At 41.8% G+C, this 21,874-nt stretch overlaps 1 protein-coding gene across 4 annotated transcripts in view; it reads right to left on the bottom strand.

The window, feature by feature from the left end:
* Positions 1-5,465: 5,465 nt before the first annotated feature.
* Positions 5,466-21,874, bottom strand: part of MDM4 (MDM4 regulator of p53) — a 35,499-nt gene continuing 19,090 nt past the window's right edge. Inside the window, exons 6-11 of one of the 4 annotated variants that reach the window (XM_042462553.1) lie at positions 17,310-17,377; positions 16,533-16,623; positions 15,277-15,428; positions 14,048-14,194; positions 12,030-12,110; positions 5,466-8,239 (exon numbers count right to left, since the gene is read on the bottom strand). In XM_042462553.1, coding sequence (XP_042318487.1) covers positions 7,679-8,239; positions 12,030-12,110; positions 14,048-14,194; positions 15,277-15,428; positions 16,533-16,623; positions 17,310-17,377 — 1,100 coding nt within the window. In that variant the 3' untranslated portion in view covers positions 5,466-7,678. Of the gene's footprint in view, positions 8,240-12,029; positions 12,111-14,047; positions 14,195-15,276; positions 15,429-16,532; positions 16,624-17,309; positions 17,378-21,874 lie in introns of those variants that run through there. The other 3 variants (XM_042462556.1, XR_006103457.1, XR_006103456.1) reach the window with 3 other exon arrangements.

The following is a 21,874-nucleotide window of genomic DNA, read 5'->3' on the forward strand; positions in this document are numbered from 1 at the left end:
AGTGATTAAACTTCCATTTCATTGAGGGGAAAAATCCAAGTTAGCTACTAGATTATTTGCATACAAAAAGTTCTAACTGCACTGGCAATTTAATTGGTTAACAGTATTTTAATATTAAACATACAAGCAGAAGCACAGCAATATTTTTATTAAGTCTATGTTTCAGCTAGTTGGTTTCCCTTCTCCTGGAAATATATTCAAGGAGGGGGGAAAACGGTGTGGTTAAAGACTTCAAGGTTACTTGAAGGCAAATAACATGTGTCAGCTACCCCCCCGGTATTTCTAGCCTATTTCAACAGATAATACTCATTTCCACTCCCTCACTTTGAGATAGTTTGTGGAGATAGCATGCTAGTTATGTTCAAATAATGATCATGGCAACATACCATTTACTGCAGTAAACAGGAAATTAATCATAATGCTTCAACTATTTGTGACATTCCTAGTTAAAGCACGTCTCCTAGCCACAAGTATAGATTCTGGCTCAGTCTCACCTTCCGCTACTTGAGAGTGCACACATGCCATTAGTTTACTCAAGCTTACTACACTTACTACCAGAAAGACTTTCAGGTCTAAAGTAATTCATAGAATCAGAGTTGGAAGATACCTCAAGGACCATCCAGTCCAACCTCAACATGCATGAATACACAATCAAAGCACGCTTGACAGATGGCCATCCAGCCTATTTAAAAAGAAGAAAGAGACTCCACCACACTCTGAGTATTCCACTGTCGAACAGCTCTTACTGTCAGGAGGTTCATCCTAATGTTGAGTAGAATCTCTTTTCTTATAGTTTGAATCCACTGCTCTGGAATTTTTGAGCCAGAGCTGTCTTCTGACTGGGATGGATGCAGCCTGAGCTCTAGCGCAAAACTGAATACTGTCTAGAGATGCGTCTGAAGTGAATGCCAAAACTTTAATGAGTTTGTTTATTCCCCGTCGAAGATGGGCATCACCTTTGGGGATCAGTTGAATGATGTCTTTGGCACATCCATATGCTGCCCTGGATAGGACAGAAATGGAAGATGAGGCCCTGATAGCTGTAGTAGAAGCCTCAAAGCTCTTCTTTAAAGCCGAATCAGCCCTTTATCTTCTGGGATTTTTAGAGTGCCATCACTGTTTTTGCCAGAAACTGGTGTGTCAACCAAGGGCACCTGGAATTTTGACATCACAGACTGAGGTAAGGTATAAAATTGTTTGACAGCTGCAGGGTTTGGTCTGACAGCTGTGGGCTTAGACCATTCTTCTCTAACTACTCTCATGAAGTCAGATGGGAAGGGTACTTCAGCACCTGTAGGACGAGGTTGAAGAAATGATTTGCCTTTGCCTATGAGGTACATCAGTATCTATGGGCTCTACAGGTTTTGAAGTCTCAGGCGTGTTACAGACCGCCCAAAACGGGCGGTCTCGCGCCGCTGCCGGTTGCTGCATCCGGGAACCACAGCAGCCAAACCACGCAGTTCCCGCGTGCAGCAATAAAGAAGCGCCAAAATGGTGCTTTTTCCTGCACCCTGGAAGAGACGCCGCAAGGCACGAGGCGCGCACTCGCGGCGCCACTTCCGGTGCACACCCGCAACATCAAAATGGCGGCGCCCATCTGTATGCGGCACCGCTATTTTGACATAGTTGTTACACGCGAGGGGCAAGGCACATCAGGAAGCGTCGCCCCTGACGCGTAACGACGGCGCCCCATTGGGCTCATCCAGAACGCGCCTCAAGTTAGTTCAATTGACTTAACAGCCTTTCTGAGTAGAACAGAGAAATCTTCAGAAGCAAAGAATCTGGCCGAAGAAGGAGGCAAAGGGGTGTCAGCTTTCTCCTCTTCAGAGAGCTCATCTTCATCCCCCTCAGATACAGACTGGGATTGTGAATTAGAATCTAAAATCTCATCAGATGAATGGTCAGAAAGAACAAATTTGGACTTTTTGGTGTTTGTGTGGTGGCCACTAGGGGTTGCCCTGCACTTGAGGCCAGCCTTGGAGTGGAGAGATTTGGCAGGCTTTTTCCTACCTGGTTTAATGGAGTTGAGCTGCTTGTGGTGTTTGGGGATAAATTTACCCCTTTCATTGGAGGGAATGGCCTCCGAAGAGGACTTGGGGGGGGGGGCAGAGGGAGAGGAAGGCAACACCCAGGAGGGAAGGCCTTGACCCCCAGGCACAGAGTCCCTGTCATGGGGATGGGAGGCAATGAAAGCCGCCGGCTGGGAAATGGCTGTGGGGGGCAGGGCCCCCAGGAGAGTTGGGGAAGCAGATGTCTGCCGTTTTCTTCTTCCTTTTGCTACAAACATAGCCAAAAAAACCCCTATTTATTGTTCTTAACCTCTCTAGCAAGCATGAGCTCATGCTGCACTTTTGCTTTTCTGACTTTTCCCTCTACACATGCTATTTTTTTAAAATTCTTTTTTGGTGATCCCCCCTCTTCCATTTCATATACACATCCCTTTTAAAACTTAGTTGAAAGGTGTTTTTTTTTTTAGTAACTCATTCTGGCTTCTTGCGACACCTCCAACTATTCCTCCTCATTGGAATTGTTTTGAACTGTATCTTCAGTAACTCCTTTTTAACTATTCTTGACCACAGGATCACACCCAGTATTTCCCCGTTTAATGAAATCAGCTTTCCTAAAGTCTAAGATGTGTCTATGCTTTGATTCCCTTTCCACTGTATAACAAACTACAGAACATAATCACTCCCACCTAAGGATCCCACCACTTACACCAGGGGTAGGCAATCTTTTTGAGCCGGGGGCCGGGTTGCTGTCCTTCAGACAACTGGTGGGCTGAAGCCAAAATATAAATAATTAAATATTTTTTTTAAAAAAAATTACATATATAAATAAACCAGGACAAATGTAGGACAAAATTTTCAAATGGAAGACACTTTTTTAAAAAAAAATGGAGGACACGCGAAAAAATTTGCTGATTTTTAAAAAAATGTTAATATAAATGAATGTTTCTGAGGTTTCTATAGATATTGCCCCCCAAAGGCCCCGGCGGCAATTGGCGGCAGGACCGGGCTGGGGCCGGTCCCAAGGCCTCGCCAGGCCGCAGGTTGCCTACCCCTGACTTACACCCTATTAACCAGGTCATCCCTGTCGGTTAGGGTCAGATCTAAAATAGCTGATCCCCTTGCTGTCTCTTCCACCTTTTGAAGAATTGAAATTGCTTGCCAGGCAGGCAAGAAATTTGCAGCACCTTAATTTTTTGACAGCGTTTTACTTCCAGCAAATATCAGAATAGTTGAAATTACCGATCACTATTACAACTCTGCTTTCTGAGTGTGTGGTCATCAATTCTACAAAGGCATCACCCAATTTCTCAGTCTGACTTCGAGATCTGTAGCAGACTCCCACAATAGCATCCCTGTTGTTTCACTCCCCTTTTAATTTTATCTGAATGCTCTCCACGTGGCTGCCAGGTTTTAAGTCTTGGATCTCTTCACCGATGTAAACATCCTTGACATATAATGCTACTACTATTCCCTTCCTGTTATGGCATATTTTTCTCCTCTAATGCTACATTTGTTATGGAACTCATCCCACCAGGTCTCAGTGATGCCTACTGTATTGTATTTGGCTTGCTGTGCTAGGAGTTCAAGATCTTATTTCCCATGCTTTGTACATTAGTGTAGTGATATCTAAGGGCATGGACTGCCACCCCTAGATGACTATGTAAATGTTTCCCTTCTCACTGTTGAGTCCTTGCATTGTTTCTCTTGTTCCCTCTAAACAGTTTGGTTATTATTATCTCCTGCCCTTGATGAACTCCTGACCACCAGAATACTGTCTCCCTCCCCAACATAGCTCAGTTTAAAGCCCCGTGATCAAATTTTTGAGACTGTTAGCAAAAACATTTCTTCCAGCTGGTGTGAGGTGCAACACATCCCTTGCCAGAAGTCCCATCTCCTGCAACTGTAGGTCCAAGAATCCAAATTTTCAGTAGCACCATCTGCAGTCCCAGTTGTTCACCTCCACTATTTTCCTCTCCCTTCCTGGACTGTGCCCTGGGAGAAGAGATGACAGCCTGTGCATCCAGCTCTTTCAGCTTCCTACCCAGAGTCTCATAATTCTTTATGATATTCTGAAGGCTGTGCCTTGTACACTGGTACTCATGTGGATCAAAAGGAAGGGGTAACCGTCAGCAGGCTTGACAAGTCTTGTCAGCCTCTCTGTTATGTCATACATTTTTGCCCCAGACAACATACCTCCCAAGACATCTTGTTAGGGCCACAAACCATTGCTTCTGTACTGCTCAGCAAGGAATTCCCCACTAGCACCACACACCTTCTCTGAGACATGGAAACCGTCATTTTGAGCCATGTTGTCAGATTACTCAGCTTCCTATTTATTGCCAACATTAGCAGTTTGGCAGTGCTGCAGTGGATCATGTTTGAGATTTGGATAAGCTAACACATATTGATGATGGCAGTTTTCTGTGATGCCGCTGGGAAATTTGAGGATACTGAAACCTGAAAGCAGCAAATTGCAAAGTCTGCATCCACTCTGTAGAAATAATCCAGTTTGGCACCACTTTAACTGCCATGGCTCAATGCTATGGAATTCTGGGACTGTAGTTTTGTGAGACATTTAGCCTTCTCTTTTAGAGCGCTCTGGGCCATAACATAGCCCTGAGCCATGACAAACTGGATTATTTCTGCAGTGCAGCTACACCCAGAGTTGTAATTATGCTGGCAGAAGAGTGATTTAATAAGTTTGTGTGTGCCGTTTTTCCTAGGACTATTGTCCTTGGTGCTAGATTGTTCTCCTTTAAGAAAACTAAACATGTGATTGGACGTAAAGCTCATTACATTTTAGCTTACTCTTCCTCTAAAAAATTCAGTCACACATGGCTCCCAGCCTTCTTTAAGTCTCACAACCACAAGGTATGCTTCACAAGTGAATGCAAATTATAACATGGGGTTTCCCATACAACAGTCTAACCAGTAAAGTAAAACAGGTGTGACAAATGTCTTTGGAAGATTACCGAATGAGACTGAAGACCGCAAGCAGTACTATTCTCTTGTCCCTGGCACAAACAAATAATACAAGGCATGTCACAGCCACTGTTATGACATTAGTAATTTCTGATGAAAATGGAACAGCAGCAGCTTTATTTCTTGAATTTCAAGCTGTAATTTACATTTGTGCATAAGGAAGCTCAAGACTGTATTAAAGTTAGAAACGTTCTAATATGCAGATCTCCAGACACAAAATCTTAAAACTTTCCAATACAGATTCCTTCTCAGAGATAACAATATTTGTTGAGATTGCCATTTTGAGATGCCTTGTGCAGTAAGCAATTTACAGATATGGCTGGAAGAAAAATCAAGACAGCATGTTAATTTATTTACCTTGTAACATAACTAATTACTGAAGTTCAATAATTAAATTCAGAATCTGAGATGGGGGTTATCATTTGAACAGTTCTTTCTAAATATAAATTGAATAATCTGATAGTGGAATAACACTGCATTTAATACACTTGCAAAATTTTATTTAAACAAATTGCAGAAAAAGTACAAAGTAGAGGGCCCATTAGGCCTACAGATTAATCCACAAAGTAAAATAATTTCTAATACATAATGACTGAAAATAGGATTGGAAGGGGGGGAGGAACCCAGATTAAAGGCATCTGCACAGATCTAAATAACAGCACTTGGCTACTACACAAACCTGGATCAGTTATCTCTCCCCTACACCATAATAACACAGGTTCTCTCCCACCTATACAGCAACATGTTTTTCTATGTAGTTTTCCCAAACCTTGACAGTAGTATCAAAAAATAGGAAGCAATGGTGTACAAATTCATACTATGTCATCATGTCAGGGGATTAACTGGCAACTTCTACTGGGCTGCCTCATATTAAGTATATCATATAGCCTATATCCTTCACAACTGGTGTTGAAAAGTTTATTGCTAACATAAGAAATCTAAACTGCTTTACATTTTTAATATACAAATTATCTAATTTTATAGTACTTTTGTCAATTATGGAGACAAATTGTGATGACACTCTGACCTTTAAAAATAGCTCTAGCATAACTGATACAGCTGCATCCAGGAGAGGACCATAAAAGTAGTAAACTTGTAACAATTTGATCTGTTTTAGCCTCAATAATACAAGATAAAGATTTCATTTATAGTCGACCTCCATATCCATGGGGGGATCTGTTCTGGATACCAAAATCCCCATATGGTCAGGTCCTGTTTGTTTGTTTTTTATGGCAACATGGCATGGACATGGCCGCATGTACAGGCTGCCATTAAGAAAAACAGGAGCTTGCTGTCTGCAGATGGTTAAATCTACGGATGGCAAGTCCACAGATAAGGAGGGCGGACTGTATCTTTAGAAGTTAGAGGAGTGAGAACAAACATAATTATTCCAGCAACATAAACTCTAGCAAGTGAAGGGTATAATTACTGCAAGTCAAGGTCTTTTTTCCACCCAAGAAGCTGTAATCAGCTGGATACATTTTTAAAAACTATGTTACTAGATTTTAAATAACTAAGTCTCAAAAAAGTTTTTAAATCAGATAAATCCCTAAATCATCTTACTGCTCTTTCTTCTCAGAAATAAATTAGGGGCATGAAAGTATTACATCTGAGCACCTTAAATTCACTTTTACCAAACAATTCACAGTTACAAGCCACTGGCCAGGATGAAGAACAGAACCCTGCAGCTGACTGCTAAATAGCTTGCATTTTTTTTTATTGTGGTACCCAACAACAAAACTCAACTGTACACACAGCTCACTAGAGCAGTCTCTCTTTGCAAATCCTTTTTGGTTAAATAGCCAGACAGCACTCATAGCTTTGAGCTAATAGAGAAAAATACAATATGCATTTTATACATTTTGTACAATTTTAATACAAATACATCTTTCCTCTAACAGTTTTGCAAGTAATCTTCCTATCCCCACTTCTTTCTCTCTCACACAAACACACATTTATGCACACATGCACACATGAGCAGTACATATGCTGTGAAAACAGCTCACAGTTAAACAAACTTAGCAGAAGAGTTCAGTCCCAAAGTTTAACAAGCTTGGCAGAAGAGTCATAGACTGACAAGGTGGCAAATATCTTCTTCCAGGAGGAGCTGCCCAATATATTAGTTAAGGCACCTGACAAAAGGGGGCATCATATGTAAACAAAAAACAATATATAGCTGGAAAAATGCTTAGTGCTTGGGATTCAACTATTAGATATACTTGGGCTTTCAAATATTTAAAAAAAATCACTGTGCAAAGGACAAAAGACAAGTTAATACATACTTAGCATACATATAGAAACTTAGTATAAATTCAACTCCAGATGGTCTCTCATGCCACAGGAAGTTTTTTTTTTTAAAAAAAAGAAGTATAAATTGCCCTCTTTTTGTGCCTCCAGAACATGATGCAGATAGTCCTTCTTCACTATGGAGAAGCTATGGAATTATTCCCACATTAGAACCACACTCATCTCCTCATGAGAAAGATGTGTGACTCCTCATAACATTTGCAGAGTACCATGGAAGCTTAAACCACCCTTAACGCCCCTCCCTCCCTCCCTCCCTCCTTCCGACAACTAAGACATATATGCAAACAGAAAACTAAAAGTAATAACAAAAGTAAGCACCATCTCATTGTGTTGGCAATGGTAGAAACAGCATCCCCTACAACCCCCAGCAAGTGACACATCTATATTATGTAAGCCTTGATCACCATATGTATCTGTTTCTTACACAACGGGCAAGGAGATCGCACCTTTTTTAACATTTTGGCACATGTAAAACAGGCCACAAGATGAGCTGTCCTTCCGTGGACAATATTCCCGTTCCGTGGCCTCTTCTGGCACACAAGGCAAGGTTTCCCCAATTCTTTCCTACTATCAAAGGATTGCACCTCTTCCTCTTTCTTTTCTTTGCACTTACCCAACTGTAGTGAGGCCGCTCTTCCTTCACATACCTGTGCCAAATCTAAGGAATCCATGGAGCTTTTAGGGCTTAACCTACATTTAATTTCTGAGCTGCACAGGTCTTTAGGCCGTACAACTGGAGCTGATACTGTCCTTCGGCAGTCTGGGACATCCATCCCTTCTGCCTCCTCTGTACTTTGCATAGAAGCCATGTTGGATGCAGAGAGAGAATGTACAAGTCTGGGGCAGTCAGAGAACCAGTCTTTCCTTAAGGCCCAACAGCGGAAACAATATCGTTTGATGGGGGAGTTGAATTTCTTGCATTTGGTACACTGCCAACAGTCCTGATGAATGAAAAAAGAAGTCAAATAAAACACAAGTCAGTGGATGCATATTTAGCTCTTTAGCTCCTGAATCTCACTCTGATTCCTAACCCTGCAGAATCCTACAAGACAATTTCTCCTTCTCTACACTATCATAAATTTTCAATGCTGCGTTCCAAATTCAAGGAGAGGTAGCACCTTATGTCAGTTAAAGGTATATTTCTCAGACACTCTAAATACATAAAATCTGTAGAATCTGCACAAATGATGGTGGCTTACTTGATCATCCTATACACAAAGGGCAACAGCATTTGAATTTAAAGCTTTAATTCGGTTATCCAACATCAAAGACAGTCCAATTTGTCTTACAACCAGCATGGGTTGATTCTGCAGTCTATGAGAAACAGGATATGCACTTCTCTTGCAAAGAGAATGTATGTATGTATGTACATACAGCGCTGTGTAAATTTACAGCGCTTTATAAATAAAGGTTAATAATAATAATAAGCAACCAGCAAAAAAGAAATGATACAAAAACTAAAGAAATGGTATCATTCACTGAGATTAAGCTGCAAATGTCCTTGTTGAGGGATTAAAACAGAAATCTTTCAGAATTTAAACAATGCCCCATTAGAGTACATCATATTTCTTTCTTCTACATACTGCGTTTCCCCGAAAATAAGACACTGTCTTATATTTATTTTTCCTCAAGAAGACACACTATGGTTTATTTTCAGGGAATGTCTTATTTTTATGATGGGGCAGATGAGAAGGGCTGCCCGTCTTCTTTACTGCTCCGCTCCGGCATGCTGAATAGCTACGCGTATCACTGTGTCTTATTTTCGGGGTGCGGCTTATATTGTGCAAATGCTTAGAAATCCTGCTACAGCTTATTTTATTGGTATGCCTTATTTTCAGGGAAACAGGGTACTTGGGTCTTTTCAAAGCACAGAATTCAAGAATTGCTGTGTGATCCAGCTCATTTCAAATGACTCAAAGAGTACCTGACAATGTTTTAGCCAAGTTGTGAGACTACAGTACATTTAATCTGGCCAATGAACCTATCTGAAAGAAAGTCATCAATATATTTATCTTGAGATCATTCCCCACACACACTGTTTAAGTTAAATATGATGGTACTAGATAGACATTTCTGGTCACATGTCTCCTTCAGGAGGATATCAAGAAAGGACAGGATATACTGCTTGTGTTAATAAAGGAGAATACAGGTGAAAGATACCCTTCCAGCTAATTCCTCTATCCACGTCTCTCCATTTCTGGCTCATATCTAAGATGACAGGACAAAAAATTGAGAGAAGTCTGGCTAGAGCAATACAGCTATACAAATGTAAGGTGCAGGATCATGAAGGAATAGGCTTGAAATACACTGACCAAAAGCACTGGCTGCTTTGGGGGCATAACTTTCTGATGATGCACCCCCTCCCAGTGGCCAGAAGCCGCTCTGACACTGTGATCCGGTATTTTGGACCAGATCAAAAAGGAGACGATTAAATCTGACCCCTGGTGGTGGCCAGCTTGTGACCATAGTGGCAGTCCACTTTGGAAAGAGTCCACATTGCTGCCATTGTCCCAGCACACTTGAGGCCAGAATGGTCTCTGGTTGCTCCTGGTGGGGCATCTGCTTTGCCCTTTCCCCCTCCCTCTAAGAGACTGCAGCAACATACGTAGCTAATACTGTCCAAAGATTAACTGAAACTGAAAATTATTGTTTTTAAAATATCTTTCAAAGATGACTGGTAAATATATACACTATTGAGGGGGGTTTCACTCTGTCATTGTTATTTTGTTGTGTAAAATAAGGTTATATTGCATAAAACTTATATTTCCCTAGCTTTGGCTTTTGTAAAAATGTTGTAAAAGTTGGGAAAATTTGGGTGGTCTATCAATAGGGGGGGAAAGATTTAGGAGAATGTGGTTAGTTGATCAATTTGAGAAAATTGTCAAATGAAATAAATATAATCCTAGCACAAAAAAAGAGGAGCAATTATTTTGAAACATGGTTTCTTTTGGTTTTCTATTATGTTAGATCACAATTTTCTGTATGAGCCCTTGTGGATACAAGATAATCTAGGTTGGACAAATACCATAAACAAACGTGAGCCAAAAAATAATCATTTACTGGGGTTTTTCCTTCCTTCCTTCCTTCCTTCCTTTCCTTTTCATTTACTATGTGGACTAATTGACATGGTAAGAGATTCCATGTCTCCTCTTTTTTGTCTTTGCATTTGTTCTTCTCCTGCAATTCTTTTTGTATTTATGGTTTTTATAAAACTGAATTAAAATTTTTAAAAAATAGTCACATGCATAACGTAGCATCTGTCTTATCTACTGCTTTCAGTCATGTTGAAAATCTTCATATCCTTTGTTCTTTAGACAGTAAGTGAGTCACATTCATTAGTTCACTCCCATCCTTCTCAGTGACTTGCTGAAAACTGACCTCTAAACAACTGGGTGCAAAGAAGCCCTGACTAGAACAAGTTAATCACCTACAGATACACCTCAGTGAAAGCAGATGGGTTCCTGGGCATTATTTCTTTAAAAAAAAAGTTTGGTGCCAGGGGCAGAAATAACACTGAAAGAATGGGGTAGATAATAACTCCCAAAAAGTAGAGCAGTTCATCTTGTTTAAGCTAACTTTTTATTCAATACCAGCATGGCATAGTGGTTTAATTGTTGAACTTTGACTCTGGAGACCAGGGTTCAAATCTCAGCTCAGGTGTGTAAACCCACTGGGTGACCCTGGGAAAGTCACACATTCTCAGCCTCAGAGAAGGCCAATGGCAAACCACTCTGAAGAAACTTGCCAAGAAAACCCCCATGATAGATTCACCTTAGGGTCACCATAAAACGACTTGAAGACACACAACAACAAGTACAATATGTACGCGTGAAATGAAATAACCAGATCAAGTAAGCCTTGTCTAAGTGTGAAGCTTCAAAAGCCCACTTGAAATTTTCTTCCAAGACAGATCAAGGGATGAGTTTTTCTTCCACTACACTCCACTTTTCTTATCATTTCCATTCTGGTGAGGAAACACTGAGATTTATGCTTTTTCAACAGGATGACAGTAGCTGATGAGGGAAGATAATCTACTTTCTTCTTTTTTCTCTTTTGCTGTTCACTCATACTCAGTAAGCAATTCTGCAAGCTGTTGTGTTTGCCTTGCCTATTGTAGGCAGACACACACAACTACAACAGGATTGGTTGTAGTAGAATCACATTCTTTCTCAGATCAAGCTTTACTGAACTTATTTACTGTAAACATGCTGCTGCAACCCAGCCGTGAAAGCCTGTTTTTCCAGCCCTCCCCTTCACCATTCTCCCAATGTTGATGCTGCAAGATAAAAACAAAACAAAATTCCACCTAGGCAAAGAACAAGGAATAAGAGGAAGCTGAATGGACGTAAAAAAAACTTTGTAAAAAGGAGCTTCTTTGTCAGAGGCTTTGTTAACTGAAGTATCCCTGGATATCATAATGAAATCCCTCAACCAGCCATTAAGAGAGTGAATGGAAGAATATTATAGAAAGCTGAATATCTACAACTAAGCATAAACTAACCATTACCTATTTATTATTAAGCCTATTGTGTTGTTTTAGTTTAATCTGTGACTGTTTTGTGCTCACAATATGATTAATTACCATCTGTCTAGATGTTGCAATAAAAGCTACAAATTGATTGCTTAAGGTTTAAAGAGATGCAGTAAAGTGCTCTGATGTACACCTAAATGTATACCTTAAACTTCTAAACATAAAACAGACAAGGGATAGTAAGCTGTAAGTATACACACCTCAGTGGTAATATCGATGTCTGTGTCATCACTTAAGGATTGTGAATCTTCAAAGTCATCTGAAGATGTAACTTCACTCACCTATAATATATAAATAAAACAGAAAGGATGTGCAACTGTCATTGTTATTGTCTTAAAGAAAGAAACACCCTGCCCTAAGCTTTTGCTTGATGTTATCAAGTTTTTGGGGTTTTTTTAAGTAACTCTGTTCTGGTACTCCTATTAATCATGAATCTCTCTGAATTGCTAAATGTGCTTCACAAAATGTATACAATTACAAAAATCTTTTCTAGTACTGTACACTCATGATGTACAAATACTGAGAAATTCTAGCTAGTATGCACAGACATATAGTAAGCTAGTTACACTACCATGACAAGCCTCTGTACACTGGTCTCCTATCTCTCTGATACAAATCCATTTTTAATTTGGCCTTCTCTACCTACACAATATAAAGCAAGCCAAAAAACAACAATCCTAAAAACACAAGCTGTGTAATTTTGTTGGTGTGATCTACAGTTGTCTTTCCACATTCATGGGGGTTGGGATGCAAGACCTCCGCGAATGTGGAAAAACCATGAATAACTCCCCCTCCCCAGAAAGCCAGTTAAAGGTATGGCTGGGTGGAAAGAGAGGAACAGGAGCACACGTGCTCCTCTTCTTTCCTTGCCCTCCCATTCCTTCACCTGGCTCCTCACACCTTCCTAGGACAGAGAGGTGCCTCTTTCCCTAGGCAGCTGTCTGTCCTGGAAAAGGGTGGGGGATCATTTCACCAAACCCCTTCCCAGGATGGAGAACTGATTGGGGAAAGAGGCAGCTCTCTGTCCTGGAAAGGGCTGGGTTTGGCACATGCACCCTTCCTGGCTTTTCCCTCCTGGGCCTTTTCTCTCAGAAGAGAAAAAACCAGGAGAAGGAGTGTGCGCACAATGGGCTTGACTTTGCGAATGATCAAAACTGCGAGTGCCAAAGCTGTGAATGTTGAGGGACGACTGTACATGCTCAGTCCTTTCAGCATATGTGTGACCAACACAATAATATAATAATAATAAATTGCTTATTTATAGACCGCTTTTCCTACGATCAAAGCAGTGTAGCTCACTGTAGTATATATTCTTCCTCAAAAAAAAAAAAGAAAGAAAAGGGGGGAAAACCCCTCACTATCCCACAACTCCCTTGTTGCAATAGATCTAGTGGCTCAATTCATAGCGCTGGATTATACAGCTCAGGATGCATACTCCCTTACAAACCTGCCCATGCTTTGAGATCTCCAAGGAAGGCTATTCTCTCTTTACAGGTACCTCTGGTGGGAACACAGGAGAGGGCCCTCTTCAGTACCTGCCTTCAGGCTCAGGAATTCATTCCCAGTGAAGTCAGACTGACACTCTTCCTACTCTCTTTTTGCACGACAAGCAAACAAGCTTCCGCTGGGACAGACATTTGAGGTGTGATCCTATAAAGCCTGGTTCAGGTAAACAACGCAGCAGATATTGCAAACTGTTCTGCTGGTGTGCATGCGTTTGAGCAGACAATAATTCCTCTCTGATTAGGCATTAATATGACTATTGTACTTAAAAATCAACAAAAACGCTAACAGATCTGAAGCAAATACACTCCCAACTTTCTAAGCTCAAGGGAAAAGAATGAAACACAACTGTCATTCGTTAATGAAAGTTATGTTTACTATCAAAGATTTAGTGGGGGGGGGTTGCTGTTGCTGATAGAAACAAATGATTTTCACAGAAAAACTGAGCACTTGAAAATTTTCTTCCCCATACCAGGGACACCTGCTAATAATTGTCAGATAGAACAAGTTCAGTGTGACTCTTGAAATGAGTCACATAGATGAGTGTCAATTGTTGTGCAATACAAGTCCATGACAGCGCACAAACATCTTTGCTAATAAAACAAAGATTGAAAGTATAACCCATCAAATTGCTAAGGATCGCATTAAGCCAAAAAACACTCATATTTATTTTGTCAGACAAACCCAATCCAATTACTTTGATAGCAGATCTTACCGTTTTGCTACTCTCTTTTCCATCTTCGATAGTCTGTTCACAATCAATTCCTTTTCCTGTGACTGTAATATCTAACTGATCTGAAGCAGGTTCATTGAAGAACCACAAGTCATCAGTTGTATCTGAAACAGCAACGGTATCTACATCCTAGAGAGAAGTTGGAAGAAAAGAAAATACTATTTCTTCAGTAACTTGATGCGACAATGATACAGTGAAGTAAAAAGAAACACACAGATACATTTAAGTACAGTCGGTCCTCCTTCTAGGCAGGTTTGCCTTCCTTGGCTTTGAGCTTACACGGAAGGCTAACCCTGACAGAAATAATGGGGCGTACTCATGCCGTGTGCCGCCACAAACACATCCCCCAGTATTTTCTATGGGGCTTGAGCATACACTCTTTTTCCCATACATGGAGGGGCATGTCTGGCACGGATCCCCTGTACATGGGGAGGGCGGAATGTATGTATTTTAAATTCCAAAGAGCCTCCAAAGATAGTATCCTCAGGGAGGTCTGAAGTAAACTAGGAGCCCTGGTGGCACTGGTTAAATCCCTGTACTGCAGCCATTCATAGCCACATGGTTAACTCAGCCTGGCATCCTTCTGTAGGTCGCTAAAATGAGTACCCAGCTTGTTGGGGGCAATTACTTACACATTGTGAACTGCTTAGTTAGTGCTTAAGTGCACTGATAAGCAGTATAGAAAATGTACTTGCTATTGCTAACTACTGAGAGGGAAGGGAAGCATTCACTCTGCAGCATCCTACATCCTTCACTTTGATCTTTCTGTGTCTTGCCACAGTCAAGAAAGAATTAGATTAGAAACAGAACACTCTCCGTCCTTACTATAGAATGGATGACTCTTTTGTCTGTCCTGTGCTATTTTCATAATTTCAGTTCTTCAACCTGTTCTTCTTCCCTGAAGTCTATACATTAGAAGCCAAGTTTAAAAAAGACTTTACCAGTAAACAAAGCCTGACTTAAAATAGCCAACAGGAATAATTCATAACATGACAGGGAACCTTTTTCTTATTAAGTGCCACAGACCCATAAGAAAACCCCACGGAAACAACAAATCATAGTGAGAGCAGCTAAAGCCAAGAGTAGGAAGAATCTGCTACTTTCATTGTCTGCTCTGTCCTTCTCTGTACTATTCCACATAAAACCACTCTGAGGACCTCAGACTCATCACACCCTATGCTTAGATATAGACATCAAGAAAGGATACTCACTTGATTAGTTTGTATATCTGTTGAGCCATTACTTCTGGACTTGTAATTGTTTCTCAGATTCCCCAAAAACCACCATGGAAGGCCAGGTATATCCCACTCTTCAAGCACCAGATCCAGCTTGGTTTGTTCTTTTGATAGGTTATTTAGAAGTGCTTTATTTGCAGAAGCCAAACAAAGTTCAGATTAGAATATGTTTGTTGTTTTTATGAAACAATGGACAATCTTGTTCACTGAGACACAGCTCACTCTTAAATCGATATCTTTAGACCAAGTAACACCCAGTATTCCTACCCTGCCTCCCAAACATTAGTTGAACACTCATAAGGAGAAAGCTCACTTGTTCCCCAGCCTGATCTTCCTCAAATACTTTTTTCTTATATATAAATATATTCCTTAAATATATTTTTACTTATAAGAATAATGAAATTTGAGTTTTTCTATGCCAGAGAAAATTAAAATTAAAGGAAAACCTTACAAGTCTAGCAACGTTTATAATGTGAAGAAGCATAAGATGTAAATAATTATACATCTTACAATAAAAAGAATTCTTGAGTTTACACATATATGTGTTAAGACTTTTTACCAATAACTGGCTGACAGCATATATTGTAATAAACTGAACTTTTATCTCTACAAAACCCAAGGAAAATCTTGAGGAAGATAAATTGATCCCACATGTATATTTGGTTCAATTCCATTAAGAATGTGAAAGATTCTTAATATCAATGTACAATGACAGATTTGTTATTTGGACTTTTTCAGATATTCAAAATTTTCTGAGTCTGCATATAAAAAGTCACACTTTGGAAAATTAATTCCCACAATAGTGTTTTATTAGTATAAAAAACATCCTACTCTGACTTATTCCCAATTCTCATAGGACTAAGCCTCTCCATAAAAAAAGCTTTCAAACAGAAGGTACTTTCTCCCCAGCAAACTAACATCCTGCCCTTCAAACGTCAATAGTACTACTATAATCAGTCTCTCTAACAGAATACATATTTCTAATGGATAAACAGAAAGGCTCTAATGAGGATCAAGAAATAATCTTGGGTTTGAGAGCTTAACACAAAGAGGCAGTTTGCTTTCATTGCGTTTTGATTAGTATATAACGTCCTTATGTGATCTCACATATGGAACCAGATGCAAGAACAGCAGATAAAGGACAGCAAAATACCCCCAAATCAAAATGTGAACAGCCCACTACATGGTGGTCTTGTTCCAATTATTATTTTTTTCACAAATACTACACTCACCTGTCTCCTCTTTGCAGGTATACTTTGATGTACAGATGAGGGGTGTTTCCTCTTTATAACCAGTGATAAAACTTCTCTCTGTGCTACTCTGCTTAAAGAAGGAAGAAAGTAAACCTGTTAACCAATCAGATCTTTAAGAGACACAGGGATGCAGCACTTCCTTTCTGAGCCACCAGCTGCAGAGCAATATCAGAGAGTTATCAGATGAATAAAGGTTTACTGAACATACAAAGCACATTTATTAACTGACCAAGACAATTGTTAAGGATCAAGAAGACATAAGTAGAAGTTACAATCCAACCAAAATTTAGAACAAAATCAAGCCTACAACTTTCCAAAAGCTGCTACATGCTAATGTTACCAAGCTTGTTAACCAAAACGTGAAGGTCTCTCTCAAATTGGGCTAAACTAATCCAAATAGTACATGAAACAAATTACATTATGCTAAGGCTTTTTATTTACTAGAAGCTTTCTAAAAGGACATTTTGCTAAGCAAATTTCTGTTACTTTTCAGAAAATCCTACCCAACAACACAAGCTGGTGTGTCTGAGGACAAGAAGTGCTACATCCCAGAAAAGATGCTCAGAGACTGGAACTCTGTTAGGTAGAGAACAGAGAATGGTCACTCTGTCCCTGCTGTGTGGACTACCAAGAACTTCTGAGGAAAGCAAAAAGCTACCAGTCAAACAAATCAGAAGTTCTAGCAGTCCACCATGTACAGGTACAGAGAAGGGACACTCTGTACGACAAAAGAAACCACCCAGTAGTGGGTTTTACCTTCAGTTGATCTTGGCTTGGATTATCCACACTCTGATCCTTTGCGAGAGCAAGTGTCTGTGCAGCATCTAGACAGCAGGTAAAAAAAGAAAAAACCTTCCCCAGTAATAACCATTCACACAACACAGTGGGGTCCCTTGACAGGCAACCAATAAAACTAAGTTTTGAAGCTGTGCAGCTGAAAGCATTAAAAGATAAGGACACAGACCTCCCTGCCTACATTGCTCCATTTCTTAGATCACTAAAAGTGAAGAACAGAATTTGTGCCTCTTATTCCCAGTTCCTTTAAAATAGTCATATTCTGCCCTCCTAAACTACAATCTACAACTTCTTCTCTTAGCACACAATTTTTGCCTTGTACAATGGTTTTTTTAAAGTCAAAATGTGAGGATGTAGAACCAGACTTTAGCATGGGGCAGAGTACTTTAATTCAACTGAAACTGCTTCTGATTCCAAACAGAAACCCACCCCATGCCTATATTTTACAATGGAAAGGAAGTTTTATTCCCAATGCAAATGCCTGGTGCATAGGCTAAAGGTGATTCCAACTGCAACCATGGCAAAGGCAAAGAGGTCAAACTGCTTCCATGACCTTCATATGGCTACCTCTCTCATACATCATATTAAAAAAACCTGCACAAGAAACATGTTATGTCTAGTTTGATCCTGAAAACTATTATGAATTCCATGACATGCAAAAAAAATACATCTAAAGGGAAAGAATCTCTAGATACAAGATATTAATTCTGCTTTCAAGAGAGAATATGACACAGAAACACGAACACAGTACAGTAACCTGATTTATCAAGCACCAGATGTAAATAGATAAGAATCAATCCATTGTATTTGCTAGGGCTTGGAAGAAAGCCAGGTCTTACTGCTGCACTGTAACGTCTCTGTCTAGCAAAGTGTCATCTTGCAGATGAAAATGATATTTCAACAAATCCCCAACAATGTAGCAATGTTGAAACCTGTTCTAATGGTTTCAAGGTGGAACATTTAAAAGCAACTGATAATATCTAATAATTACCAATGTGATGCTGGATAAGATGCGTCTCTAAAATGGGTCAGACTCTAAGACACTGGGGCAAAGCAGATGGGTATGAAGGAGTGGCCTCTGGCCGCTCCACCCATGATTAGCCAGGGACCGTAGCAACCACATGTCCTGCTCTGAAAGTGGGCCACCGCCACAGTCCCAAACCCAGCTGCCGACAGGAATGGTTTTTCTCCGCTCCTTTCTCTGGCAGCCTCAGAGCAGTTTCTGGTCACTCTGGGTTGTGCATCATATGAACACAACATTCCCAAAGCAACCAGAAACTGCTCTTTTTGGCATGTCTATTTCAGGCCTATACTGCACTGCTGGACAATGTGTCACTCATGGCCTAATTCTAGAAGCCTTCAGCAAGCAATGAAGTTTAGATGTCTAGCAAGAGCAATTGGTCCCTCCCCAGTAGGCCCTGGGCACTAAGGAAGAGAAGAAAGCAGTGTGGGGGCAGGGAGAGGCTATAAAGACTGTCCCATTTCCCATCTTCCCATCTGGGGTAGCGGCGCAGCAGCAACCACTGGGACTAGGGCAAGGTGTCTCTCTGCCCTTCTACACTTTCCCAGTGGTGCAGCAGCATCAGTGGGGCCAGGGAAAGGTTATAAAGACCACCCAGTTTTCCATCCCCCCACCTGAGGCAGCGGCGCTGATGGCATTCCCTCCTGCCTCACCTGAGGTCAGGAATGAATTGGGGGCTGCTATCCAAGTTGCGCTGGGGAATGGGAGACATGGTCGGAACGAAGTGAACACATGTTACAAAAGAAGGCAGGATCGCTGTTTGAGAGCTATCCCTCCTTCAGTTCCCTCTGTTTCCCGGAATGGATTGGAGATCATACCAACCATTCCACGGAACCTCACCCTGCTCCTTTGCAATGCCAGGTCAGTTAAAAACAAAACCCATATCATTTATGATCTTCTCCTTGATGAGGATGCCGATCTGGCTTGCTTTACAGAGACCTGGCTGGGAGAGGACAGCGGCGTTACGTGGGCGCAGTCCCTCCCAGCCGGGTATTCCATTAGTGATCAGGTGACGGGAAGTGGGCGGGGAGGGCGGAGTGGCTCTAGTTTATAAGAACAATCTGACCTTGGCCAGGATACCTGTTCAGAACACAGCCCACTTCGAGTGTATATACCTTAACCTGAGGACCAGGGATAGTTTGGGGATTCTGCTAGTCTGCCGACCACTCCATTGTCTAGCAGACTCCCTAGCCAAGCTGACACAGCTGGTCTCGGAGTTGCTGTTGGAGTCCCCCAGACTTTTAGTTCTGGGAGACTTCAACATCCCCCTCGAGACCAGCTTAACAGGTGCGGCTCGGGAGTTCATGGAAACCATGACCAACATGGGCCTATCCCAATTGGGCGTCGGGCCCACACACTGTGCAGGTCATACACTCGATGCGGTCTTTAGTACCGAACAGGAACATCCGTGGGCGGAGATTTAAAAAAAAACACCCGCCTTGTCATGGACGGATCATTTCCTGGTCAAGGCGGAACTAAGAGCCTCTATCCGACCCTCCGGGGGTGGTGGACCTATTAGAATGGTCTGCCCTCGGAAGCTAATGGAACCAATAAAATTCCAAAAAGGCTTGGAGGGTTTAATGGTTGGAGATGCCGGTGACCCTGTCGAAGCTCTGGTTAACACTTGGAACACCAACTTTACCAGGGCTATCAATACGATCGCTCCCAAGTGTCCTTGCCAACCCGCTTCTAATTGCAATCCATGGTATACATCAGAGCTTAGGCAAATGAAGCGGGCTGGACAACGACTAGAGTGCATCTGGCAAAAAACTGGACTCTTATCTGACAAGACTCGCCATAGGAACTTTCTTTGGTCCTATCGGGAGGCAATACGTGCAGCGCAGAGACATTTCTTCTCTGCACGGATTGCGTCTGCAGAGTCCCATCCAGCAGAGCTGTTTAGGGTAGTGGGGAACTGAAGCAGGTACCCCCTGCGCAGAACCCTTTACTAAACCCAACAACGGCCTACTGTGATGCATTTAACAACTTCTTTGCAGACAAAATCTCTCAGATAAGAGCTGACTTAGACGCCAGTATTGTAACAGAAACAGCGGACGAGATGCCCATCGACTCCGTTAATGAGATTATCCTGGATCAACTTCAATCTCTGAATACCAATGACGTGGACAAGCTCCTTGGTAGAGTGAGGAAAACAACTTGCCCGCTCAACCCTTGCCCATCACAGCTGTTAGGCCGCTTCTGAAAAAACCTTCCCTGGACCCCCTGGATATGAACAACTATAGACCAGTCTCTTTATTGCCATTCTTGAGCAAGGTAATCAAGAGGGTGGTTACTCTTCAACTCCAAGCTGTCTTGGATGAAACCGATTATCTTGACCCATTTCAAACTGGCTTCAGGACAGGCTTTGGGGTTGAGACTGCCATGGTTGCCTTGACCGACGATCTGCGTCTGAACATCGACAGGGGCAGTGTGACCCTGTTGGTGCTTTTAGACCTCTCAGCGGCTTTTGACACAATAGATCATGGCATCCTCTTGGATTGCCTGGGGGGATTGGGAATTGGAGGCAATGCACTGCAGTGGCTCCATTCCTTCCTCTCGGGCAGATCCCAGGGGGTGATGCTTGGGGACAGTTGCTCCAGTAAAAGGGAGCGCACCTGTGGAGTCCCACAGGGTACTATCCTGTTCCCAATGTTGTTCAACATCTATATGAAGCCGCTGGGTGAGATCATTCGGAGTTATGGAGCTGGGTGTTATCAGTATGCTGATGATACCCAAATCTATTTCTCCATGTCTCGTTCATCGGCCTCTAATTCTGATGGCATCTCCTCTCTCAATGAATGTCTTCAGCCAGTAATGGGCTGGATCAGGAAAAACAGATTGAGACTGAATCAAGGCAAAACGGAGGTGCTCACGGTAGCGGCCCCAAAACCAAGAATCGGGTTGCAACCTCCGGTCCTGGACGGGGTCACACTCTCCGTCAAGGACTGCGTTCGCAGTCTAGGGGTGCTCCTTGATTCATCGTTCCTGATGTCAAATCAGGTAAATGCGACAGTCAAAGAGTGCTTGTTATCAGCTTCGGCTGATACGCCAGCTGCGCCCTTTCCTGGAAGTAAGGGATCTTGAGACTGTTATCCACACGCTGGTAACCTCACGTCTAGATTTTTGTAATGCACTCTACATGGGGCCACCCTCATACTTGGTCCAGAAACTGCAACTAGTACAGAATATGGCAGCCAGAGTAATTTCCGGAACATCTAGGAGAGACCATATTACTCCGGTTTTAAAGTCCCCCCAATGGCTGCCTACTAGTTTCCTGGCCCAGTACAAGGTGTTGGTTATTACCTTTAAAGCCCTAAATGGTTTGGGTCCAAACTATCTCCGGGACTGCCTTCTCCCCTATAATCCTCCTCGCACACTCCGGTCCTCTGGGAGAGGCCTACTTCAGCCACCAACATCTAGGTTTTCGGCTACCTCCCAGAAGGCATTTTCCATTGTCGTCCCCAGACTGTGGAACGGCCTGCCGGATGAGATCCGTCTGCTTACA

The sequence above is a fragment of the Sceloporus undulatus genome, chromosome 4 (assembly GCF_019175285.1).
Source record: "Sceloporus undulatus isolate JIND9_A2432 ecotype Alabama chromosome 4, SceUnd_v1.1, whole genome shotgun sequence".
NCBI lineage: Eukaryota > Metazoa > Chordata > Lepidosauria > Squamata > Phrynosomatidae > Sceloporus > Sceloporus undulatus.